Source organism: Lactuca serriola, chromosome 8 (assembly GCF_051521515.1).
Source record: "Lactuca serriola cultivar US96UC23 chromosome 8, Lser_US96UC23_V15, whole genome shotgun sequence".
Classification (NCBI taxonomy): Eukaryota; Viridiplantae; Streptophyta; class Magnoliopsida; order Asterales; family Asteraceae; genus Lactuca; species Lactuca serriola.
Window position 1 is genome coordinate 31,515,703 of NC_136415.1, and position 12,046 is coordinate 31,527,748.

Here is a 12,046-nt window from a genome sequence, read left to right on the forward strand (position 1 = left end):
TACCATGCATACGGGGTGTACCGGGGGGTACATGGGGCCTATGTGGCTGAGACTAAAAACCCTAATTTTAGGGAAAGGACCCTATTTAAACATTCTTAAGCCATTTGGAACTTACCCTAACCAACCTCCATTACTTTCAAACGTCCATAAAACCCTAAATCCTTTATGAGTAATTCTTGAGCTTAAAAGTGCCTCAAATACCTCCTTTTTGGTGAGCTAGCAAGGAGAAGGAAGTGAAAGCAAGCCTTAAACGTGGGAAAAGCTTTTGGATCTTGCATTTGGAGCATCTTGGGAAGCTTGTGGAGGTAAAATCTCATACCTTGCTCTTGTTTATGATTAGTTGAGTTAGGGTTTGGTTTTGAGTCCTTTCTTGGTCCAGGAATCTTCTCTTGGGAGTTTGTCAACTCTAGAGGTTAAGGGTGTTAGATCTAGGTTTCCTTGTTTGGTTTGAAGCATAAAAATGATAGCTTGATGGTTGTGGTGAATTTTTTACATGAGCTTAAGAGCTTAAAACGAGGCTTAATGGATTAAATAAGGTATTGGGTTCCCTCATGGCATTCAAGGGAATGAAGTTGCCAACTCTATGCCCTAGGACCTTAGAAACGACCTAGATCTAGATTTGGAATGTGGAGTCTTCATGTATTAAGCACGTAATGGTTATTATGCATTACTCGCTTGTATGTTGGGTGTACCGACCTGTACGCTGCGCATACAGCTCAAGAACCCATTATGCTAAGCGTACGCTCTCCTGTAGGTGTTGGGCGTTCGGTAGACTTTTGGGCCGATTGAACTCCACTTAGCTTGGGCCTGGACCGATTAGGGTATATGAGCCTTATAAATTATTTTTGGGCTATTTATGTCATGATTGGGCCTTACTGGCCATGGGACCCATTATAGTTTTAGACTTTGATCCTAGGCCCATTAATGAAGGATAGACTTTTGGGCCATAATGGAGGGAATTGGACTTAGGATTTTGAGCCCTTAACTAGGTTGTGTCATGATCCCAATTAGGATTATTTATATATTTATACAATGTGAGATTTTGGATTGGTAGTCGAGCAACTATTGTTTTCAGCAGACTGAGGTGAGTTTTCTCATTATACCAATGGGTTAAAGGCACTAATGCCGACCCATTAATTGATATGTGGATTTAATAGTTGATATGCAATGGTTTTGTTAGTTGGTATGTAATGGTTTGTATGAAGACCATGGGGGGGGGGGGCTCATGACACCTGGTAAAGACTATGGGGGGAGCCCATGGCCCTTAGATGCTAAAACATGGGGGTAACCCATGACATTCCAGGTGAAGACCATGGATGGAGTCCATGGCAACTCTATATGTATATATGTTGCATGGTACTATGAGATTGTATGTTTTATGTAATTTGGGAATTCACTAAGCAATTGATTACACTTTTTTGGGTGTTTCAGGTACTTCTGGTTCTAAGGGAAGGGCCCGACTTGATGTCACAACACTCACTCTCCAGCATTTCCGCATTTATTGTTTTGAATACTCTGATCTTTTGGATCTAATTTGATGTAATGGAATCTTGGAAGACAAAGCATGATTGTAATTATTTAAACATTAAATGAATTTTGTTTATCTGAATTTTTGGGCTGTTATACTATAATTTGGACGAAAAAGCATAAGTATTAAGCACTTAATGGGTTGGGAAACATTTAGTTGCGTACATTAGACATACCAGATGGTACGCCGCACGTATGTGTTAGGTTATGAGCATTACATCATTCCTATGGTGTACATGCAACCCTAATTGCTTTGATTTAGGTTTTTCTACTATGAACACAACAACATTGAATACCAAAGCAATGATCCTACGGACTAGCATATAACAATCAAATTGACATATAAACTAGGGTTTAGATCTTACCTTTCTTGTTATGTAGTAATAACAAGATCTCCTTGAATATCCTTGACCTTTGAAAGCTTAGTGCCTCAAATGTCGCACCTCTAATGGAGTCGCAAACACCACTAGCAATAAGATGACTTAAGAGAGGGGAGGAAATCGGCTAGGGCAACACCAGGAAGCATAGGGCCAAAATCCTTATGTTAGGGGGTCTATTTATACTTGTGGCCGCTAGGGTTTTTAGTTGGAAACCCTAATATGACTGCTTAAGCCTTAAGCAACCCATGGACTTCTTCTAGAATATCCCTTGGATGAATTCCGTATGGGCTTCCCATAGAATTCGTCCAACCTATATTCCAAGATGATCCATCAGCCCAATTGCAATTATCTTATAATTACAGTTCTAGTCCCCTAAGTTTAATTGATCTCTTTTGACCATAAAATTAATTCTACATTAATTCTTGATCAATATTAATTAAACAATATGTTTTCTCTTTTAATATATTATTCATATAATATATTAATAAATCATAATTAATCCTCTTTCTCCTAATTCATCCTATTAGTTGCTATGGTGAAGGCAACCCAAAAGGACCATGCTCATAATCGGGTCAAGTACATACCAAAATCGTTATGGGCTTAGAAACCTAATCCAACAGTATGCGGTTAGGCCCCCGTTTTCTAGTCGCGACTAAGTACGCCCTGCATACGATGCTGGGTTGACTCGACTGGGTTGGATCGACTGAGTTGAATTGACTGTGTTGACTCGTCTAGTTTGTTGAGTTTGACCACTGTTGACCTAAGGGTATTTTTGGTAATTCGATATTAATTAATATTGGGAAATGATTCACATAATAGGTAACGGGTAGAGCCAATATTAGGAGTCAATATTTATTTCAGCTTGCGTTCGGACTGAGATGTGAGTTCTCTCACTATGCCAATGGGTCTAAGGCACCAAGTCCGACCCGTTTTATTGTGTTGATGTATCCTAGGATGTAAGATTGCTACGATAGTACTATATATGATTTGTTGGGTATATGTCGACGTATGGATTGTTGGGTTGAGGCCACATGCTAACAAACCCGATATGGTTGGGTTGAGACTGATAGTTAACATACCCGGTATGGTGAGGTTGAAGTCATGTGCCAAAAAATCTGAATTGTTGGGTGTTAAGGACACGTGCCAAAAAACCCTGGATGGTTGGATTTAGGTTTTACCACTCTATGTTGTAAACCAACAAACCCGATATGATTAGGTTGAGGTCAAGGACCAACAAAACTTGTATGCATGCTTATATTGTATCTGTATCTGTATCTGTTTGCAATGTAGGGCACTTTGGGAAGCTCACTAAGTTTTGGCTTACAGTTTGATGTTTTGCCTTATTATGATTTGTAAACGATGTTTTGGTAACTTTTGGTTTATGTATTTGTGTTTTAAAAATGAATTTTTTACTCTGATTTTTGGGACGTTACAATGAACATACACATATAATCATTGAAATGTATACATGACATGTACTAAGTCTCTAGTAGTGTACCCCACCTACCACGCCACAACACAAATAACGCTCCACTTGCTAAACCACAATGTCAAATCTACACCAAAAAGACATGTCTTTGTTCAACGAGATATGACATGACACATCATAAAGATGCAATAAGAAACGATCTTTAGGTGGAAAAGTCTTAACAATTGACCCACAAACATTAGCTTTGTTATAATGACGTAGAACCAACAATGATTTCTCCTGTCCCATTGACATACATGGATTCTAATCATGTGTCTTGTACCTCGATAATTCCAGACAAATCCCACACACCTTATAAGATACTATAAATAGGCGAGTAAGATACACGTTAAAAAACAATTTGAGATACTAGAAATCGACGAGTAGGATACACATCAAAACAACAATTCGATTATATATATATATATATATATATATATATATATATATATATATATATATAGCTTTTAGCCCTCAAATATTTTTGAATCCCTATATCAACAAGACTCGTGGCTTAGCGATACAATAAATTTCAAATTCGTCTCATGCATTTTTGTGGTTCTCTAAGCAGGTGTTTGGGATTGCATTTTAAACCTTAAAAGGACTTTTGGCAAAATAACTTATTGACTTATTCCTTTTTTAAAAAGGAGTATGTAAAAAAAATGTTTGGATTAACTTTTGTAATTGGAAAAATCGATAAGTCAATAAATTAAAAAATGTTTGACTAACTTTTATTTGTAAAATGATTTATTGACTTATAACTTTTAAAAAAACCAAATTTTGATGACTTTGAAACGTCCATTTTCTCTCTTGCCAAAAAAACCATTTCAAAATGACTTTTAAAAAAGGCAAATATTTTTTTAATTTATTGGCTTAAAAAAATAAGTTATCAAGTCAAATTAAGAAAAATCCCAAACACCCACTAAGGTGGAAGGGTCTATTTGGAAAATTGTAATAATACAGGGGCCTCGATTCCCATTTTTCTTACGTCGGGTTATCGATATTATTATTACAACCGGATCCAACTCACATAGTTAACACGCTCTCCGATCCGTTTCCATCTTTAAGATCTTCCCCAAAAATTGATTTCTTTCCCCTAAAGTCTTGTAATTGGGGCGGAATCTGTGATTCAAAATCGTTAATCTGATCGAGTTTCTGACCCAATCTTACGAATTTCTTCACGATGTCGAGGGAATTCAACGTCCCGCCAGTGATTTTCCCATCCGGTGGAAACCCTAACACCGGCCCTCAGCGACGACTCCCCACTGCTCCATTCCAGCCATCGAGATCTTCAAACCCTAGCATCCCTTTCATGTCCTTCGACATCGGCTCCTCTCCAGCATCCACCTCCTTTGCAACCCCTCAATTTGGCAGCATCGGAAGCGGTAGCGGTAGCGGTAGTGCGAACTTCGACGATGAACCGCCTCTCCTTGAAGAGCTTGGTATAAACACCAAACAAATCTGGAACAAAACAGCTTCGATTTTGAATCCCTTTAGAGTTAAAGCAGATCTTCACGAAGACGCCGATCTATCGGGTCCGTTTTTGTTTCTTATGGCATTCGGATTGTTCCAGTTACTTGCTGGCAAGTTGCATTTCGGGATTATTTTGGGGTGGGTGACAGTAGCTTCTCTGTTTCTGTATGTTGTGTTCAACATGTTAGCTGGCCGAAATGGGAATCTCGATTTGTATCGGTGCTTGAGTTTGATCGGATACTGTATGTTACCTATTGTGATATTATCCGCAGTAGCATTGTTTGTTCCTCAAGGTGGGCTGGTGATCTTTGTGATGATGGGGATTTTCGTGATATGGTCTACACGGGTGTGCACGAGGCTGTTGGTGGAACTAGCATCTTGCGGCGATGAACACCGTGGTCTAATTGCGTACGCATGTTTCTTAATCTACATGCTTTTTTCATTATTAGTTGTATTTTGATATGGATTTCATCCCACCTGTTTAGTATTCTTTAGAGATATGATTTGGGTACAATATAGTAATTGTTTCGTTTTTCTTTTTGATATTCAAAATGGAAGATCACTTCTGTTGGGTATGTGAGGGGATCAGGGGATTGATTTTGTGAACTAGTTAAGTAGCTGATATTAAACTTCAGGTTTTATTACGAATGAAAAGCAGAGTTGCTTACTTGCTTATGCTTACATACTCTGATCATTTCATGTTTCTTGTCTGTGTTATATGTTCTTGATCATTATGTTTCTGTAGTTTTGTGGTATGCTTATCATGAGTGGATGGAGTTTAACTTGTTATTGATGTGCAAAGAATCTTGGTGTCTACCTGAGTTTTGTTGAAGGTGTTTTTGAGGTCTCTGACTAGTTATATAGATATGTAATACTTATTATCCATCATAAGTTATAAAGTATAAACAGAATTAGCACATTCAATAACTAAAAGATGTTATCCTTCACACCATCATATGACACAATACCTGAGTTTTGTTGAAGGTGTTTTACAAGAATCATACCAGATCAAGATTCCAATTCCAGGCATAATGTGTAGAGCTGTGACTATTGCTAGGTTTCTTGGGCATATGAGGAATTAAGAGAAGTATAAAAATAAAAATAAAGTTAAAAGAGTATTGCATTTGAAAAGTACATAAAACAATAGAATTTCTCAACAATCATACCCAATTTTCAGTGTTAGGGTTATAAATATTCAACTAGTTAAGTGCTATTACCATCATCTGCAAGTATAGAAAGAAGAGGTATCAGGAAATACTGATGATATATAGAGAAATCGGAAGGCTGAAAGCATTTGTAAATGGATTGTTTTGGAGTTAATGTTGTGAAACGGGTAACAAGTTATTTGTTGTTTTTTACAAAAACACCATTGTTTTTAAAAAGTGCTATTAGGTAGGGGTGTTGATCGGGTAATTTTTCGGGTTTCGGGTAATTCGAGTTTTTCATGTTAGAAAAAATACCCGTTACCCTACCCAAACTAAATTCGGGTGATTCGGGTTTGGGTAATTCGGGTATCGGGTCAGGTTTGGGTAATTCGGGTATTACCCGAAATTTATAATTTTTTTTTTTAAATTTCACCTGAAAATTAATTTAATGAAATAAATACATCGTGCTTTATTAGTCTTGTTTATATAAACAAACGAGACATAAAAACATTGAGATTTTTTAGTCAATAATACTTGAGATATCAAGTAATTTTTTAACAGCTTAATCTAATCTAATAAGATGTTAAAAAAACAAATACTTAAAGATCTTAATTTAAAAGTTTAAAATGTTTAAAATAACTATAGCCATAAGTTTTGCTATGTTCTGAAGTTTCGTCAAGATAATGAGTTTGTTAATTGCAATAAAAACTATAATCTAGAAAACAATTAAGTTTTAAAGAACATGATGATATATAAACAATTACTTTTAATATTGTTAGTGTTATATTGTCATAATAAATAGATTTATGTTTTACAATAATGATAGTTAGTTTAAGCATGATCAAATATCTGCTATATAGTACAAGCTATACAAAAAAAAAGTTTAAAATAATTCGGGTAATTCGGGTATACCCGAAATCCAAAAAATGTACCCTTTACCCAACCCGAAAAAAAATCGGGTTACCTGATTACCCGAAAACATTTACCCGATACCAGATTTACCCGACCCGGTTTACCCATTACCCGAAAAAATCGGGCGGGTAATTCGGGTATCGGGTATTTTCGACAGGGCTACTATTAGGCTATAAGGGTGCGTTTAGTTACAAACAAATGGGTTGTTTTCCGGAAAAAAATCCCAAATTTTTTTTTTTTTTGGAAAACGCGTTTAGTTTAACAGTTTTTCTAAAATTTTCGCGGAAAATGAAAATTTTCTGTTTTCCATAATTACAAAGAACTTAGAAAGTTTTAGAAAACTGATAATTATTGTTTTTCATTTTTTGCTAATTCTAATAAATTTCTAAAATATAAACACACACCCGCCCCCATCCTATCAACTTCTATCTATGCCTCCCTAACACCCCCAACCCACCCACTCTCACGCACCACCCCCACCCCAACAAACACACCCACCCACCACCACCACTATCTCATCACAACCACCACCGCCATCATCTCCGCCACCGCCACCACCACCACCGATAAATAAGAAAGTAAGTTTGATACTAGCTGTTTGATAAATAAGAAATGGCTTCTCTTTTAGTTTTTGTCAACCATCGACACAATTTTGAAATAAATGTCAATTGTTTATTATCGACATGTTGAAAGACATCAATTATGTAATGTTGAATTACATGTTCAAAAATATTTTCTTCGTCAATGAAATTTTCATGATAGAGGTTCTCTACTAATTGACATACAACACCACTTCGAAAAGCCTTACTAGTATTTTTAGAATCTAAAGTTGTTAGAAAGATTAGGCAACTCCAACGAGTTATCATCGAACAAGTGATCTAATTCCACTAATAGACACTTAATTGCTTCGGAAAAAATTACTTGGTTATAATGTTCAAGTGTGTGTATGATCATTATACTCCTTATAGATCGAGCCCTTCTACTAAAGTAGAAGATGAAAAATCAGGGATATCGATATGCATTCCTGGCAAAATGACATGATAAAAGAGAACAAATCATCTCATCTTTCATCCTTCACATTTTATCTTTCATTCTTTGCATTTTATCAAGCACTTAGTTAATGCAACTAAAAGATATCTTCATATTATTTGTCGAAGGTGAAGTTTGATAAAGTAAATCATTGATATATATTGTTTCTTTTTTAATATACAAAACAACAATGAATTCAAATATAGTAATAGTTGTTGGAAATATGTCTATGGTCATAACAAGTTAGTGATATTTCTATAAATAGCTGAATCCTTGTGGTTACACACAAGACATGATTTAAGCATAAAATGACAAAAGGAAAATTAAAAGGACTAGTTTATTAACTTATCATCGTATGGTGAGTTAATTAGAAACTAAAGTAATTCAAAGGTCTAAGTGTAATCATTCTATGTTTGAATTGGTAAGTATTTTATCTCTTAAATAAAAGGATAAATATACCAATTTTGACGAGATAATGTGTACACAAAAGGAGAATCGATCCCGTCATAACCATTGGGTTGATCCCCAGTCTTTTTCCCTCTTACTTCTTGGTTTTCTTCGTCTTTTCGCTCCTTTCTTTTGAGTTAAGGTTTTCGGTTTTTGCCAAGGAGGAGAAGAAGGTCTTGTCTCATCTTGATGGATCATAGTCTTTGAGGGGCGATCACAAGAAAGAAGTCTTGGTGTGGACTTTCGAATAATCTAAAAAGGAGCAAAGGAATTGAACACAAGAAAGGTATAATTTTGATCTTAACTTTCTAGTTCTAATTGTTGCAAGGAATCCCTAAATTTATGATCCTAGTGGATTATGGTTTGTATTTGCTTCTGTTGTGTGATTTCATTGTTTTGAAATTGACCGTAATTTAACAATAGCCTCACATGTTGAATATGTATCTCATTTCCTTAAACCAAGTCCCTCCTAAATAATTTTAAGTAAAGCCTTACAAATCGGACTAAACATCTTGAAATTGATTTGAGGTGAGAACTCGATCTGTATCCCCATCTCGTTGTAATGTAAGAATATGATTAAATACATATACATGTCTCTGACTCGCTCAACTTGTGCGTCTCTTAGTTGGCCAATACGTATTTGGAGGAAGCACCAATACTCTAAAAAATAATTGAGTAAATAACTCTCATAATGTAATAACTCATTGTGGAGTGACCATTAATGTTAGTTGCAACTTGCAATCAATGAGCAAAATAATAACACAATACGCTTATGGACTATCATTTGATATCAATGCTTGCAAATACGCTTATGGGCTATCATTTGAAATCAATGCTTGCAAACCCATGAAATAACACTACATATTGTTTGCACAATCATATATCCTTGGCCATGAAGTAACTTAAAATCAAGATTGTTATGTGAGAATAGATAAGGTTCAAAATATATTTTTAAATTAACAGTGATGTACATTATGCAAGTTTAAGAGTATTCCGAAGCAATTCTTTCATTTTAGTGTTACATTTCAAATAAATTTAAGTTGTTAATGGAATATAGCATCTCATTACAGACTATAAATGTAATTGCTTAAATGTCGCACCAAAAAACTAAATAAATAGTAACTATCAATCTCAATCTATTATTCTTACGTTCTTCGTTTATAAATCTCTCAAACACATTTCGTGTCTCTTGTGCCTTATTTAATTAATCATCACATGCTTTTTTTCAACATTTTGAAAAATACATTTAATTCTTGTATTATGCAAAAAAAACATATGTTACCACTAATTTTCTTCCTTTTTTTGAAATTTATCTATAATACCATATGAACAATACACAACATCTAAAATCTTTGAATATCCAAGCCACTGTAATAACTTAAACCATGCTTAGGTCTACTTTTTAGTCATATGATAATGTCATGTAAATACTTAAAACGTTCATTAGGGGTGAGCGTTTGGACCTTCAGATTATATTGGACTTATATTGGACTGGACCAGGAACCATACTTGTATTGACACCAGACCGGTACCAGTTTACAAGAATAGGTCCGATTATCGGTTTCTTTGACAACGTAAATTCCTAATTTTAAAGCCTCAATGCATTGTAATACGTGCAAATTTTGAAATATTCATATCTCATTCATTTGAAGTTGGATTGACATGAGATTTTTTCCAGCATGTAATTTAGAGTTTATACTTGAGTTTAGAATGTAATTTCATCATTTTTGGTTCCAAATTTAATTAGTTATTGTCCCCCAAAGTCGGGATATCAAGGCTGAAAGATTTTCAGATTTCCAGCTACTACTTTAATGACTTGTACCATACGTAACTAATGTTATATTGGTCAACAATCCTCATTTTTCCCTTAAATTGGTCTGGTTCAAAAACCAGTTCCGGTTTCGGTCCAAATGCTCACTCCGTTCATAGTGCCACACTTGGTTTGCGTCTTGGTTCTCCATAGAGCGTTATGAAGCCGAATACCAAGAAATCATGCATCATTAACGACCCCTTTTAATAATACCGATGAAGTTATGATTGTTACTTTGTTAGACCAACGCTAATTGAAAAACATGAAGTTGGCCGCTCTAAAGAGAATGCAGGTTGACCATTTACAAGAGAGGGCCTCATAAAAAAATAATGCATCAGATGCATGCCTAATTACTAGCAAATATGTCAAAGTTAGGAGCCTTATTTACGCTTTGGTCTTCTGGTAGTCGATCAGAAAGTCAATATGTTTAAGCTATTAGTAAGTGTAAGGCTGTAAGCTTGCTTTCAGTTCTAAGATCTGTCAAAAACAGAAGTTCTATTAACAATTCCTAGACAACATTTAAAAAATAAAAACAAATCCTAATTACAAAAATTAATCATATCTTAAACATGATTCAGTTGTTGGTCTTCATGTTCTACCCTTACGAGGATAAGGGTACTCAATGACCCTCCAGGAAGGTCATGCATTAATAACGCTATAATCGAGATCTCCCAAATCATTGTAAATGCATGATCATAAACCATTCCCATTCTTTAAGCTTCTGAATCCTTTACCTCTCAAGATAACTAATTCTTCTTCTCTACATGGTCTTAGTAACGTAGTTTTTTTTTGTATGAACAAATAAAACCATGAACTCTTGTTTTTTTTATTAGATGAATACATGAACTTAGTTCTTGAACTTATGAAAAAATCAAACACATGATGAACATACAGACGATGAGTGACTAAATGTGTAGAACAACAAAACATAAGTGACTAGTGTACAAAAAAAATGTTGGTCGGAAAACATACATCAATCGGTCGTAATCGTATTTTATAAACAATCCAAACAAGTTCAATGATCATATGTAGGGCTGTGCATGGGTCGATTTGGGTCGAATTTGGACCCAAACCCAACCCAACCCATAAATGGTCGGTTTCTGGTTTTAAGAACCCAATAGGATTGGTTTCTGGTCGGTTCCGTTTCTCGGGTTCTAAGGTCGGTTTGGGCGGTTTTTCGGTTTCTTGGGTTCAAGCCATATATTCACGGGTTCTGTGTTTAAACCCATGAGTTTTGGGTTTTAACCCATTTTCCATAAATGAAGCAACAAGTTAAATACTTCAAAAAACACCAAATTTAAGTTAAATACTTCAAAAACATGAGTCTTACAACAAATAGTCTATTACAAGTTACAACCAAAGCCCGAAATAGTCTATTAAAACCAAAAAACAATCAAGTATGGGTCGGTTTCTCGAGTTGATGTGTCGGTTTCTTGGGATGGTTTGTCAGTTTTAAGTATGGGTCGGTTTCCGGGTTGGATGAGTCGGTTTCTGGGTAAAAACCGAAACCGAACCCAATTTTTCGGCTTTTAAAAAATTCAAACCCTAACCGTCGGTTTTGCTTCGGTTTCGGTTTTTTCGGTTTCGAGTTCGTCGGTTTCTCGGTTTGAGTTTGCTCACCCCTAAATCATATATGTACAAGAAAAACATAATTAATTAAATATGTACATAAATAGAACCATATTATCCTTATATATCATTAATCCGTATACGAAATATCAAAAAAGATATAGAAAAAAAAACCTTCATAACAAGCCGAATATAGCTTTAAAATAAAATAGAAAGTAGTAGCATTTCCAAAAAAATGAACACTTTTAATCAAGAGAACACACTAATTGAGTTACAATAATAGTCA

The 12,046-nt window shown here is 35.2% G+C and overlaps 1 protein-coding gene across 1 annotated transcript; it reads left to right on the forward strand.

Moving 5' to 3' along the window:
* Window positions 1-4,392: 4,392 nt before the first annotated feature.
* On the forward strand, window positions 4,393-5,529 carry LOC145070170 (uncharacterized). The gene has a single exon (XM_079017114.1). It carries the CDS (start codon window positions 4,559-4,561, stop codon window positions 5,306-5,308), a length of 750 nt encoding a protein of 249 aa, XP_078873240.1. The 5' UTR covers window positions 4,393-4,558; the 3' UTR covers window positions 5,309-5,529.
* Window positions 5,530-12,046: the final 6,517 nt, after the last annotated feature.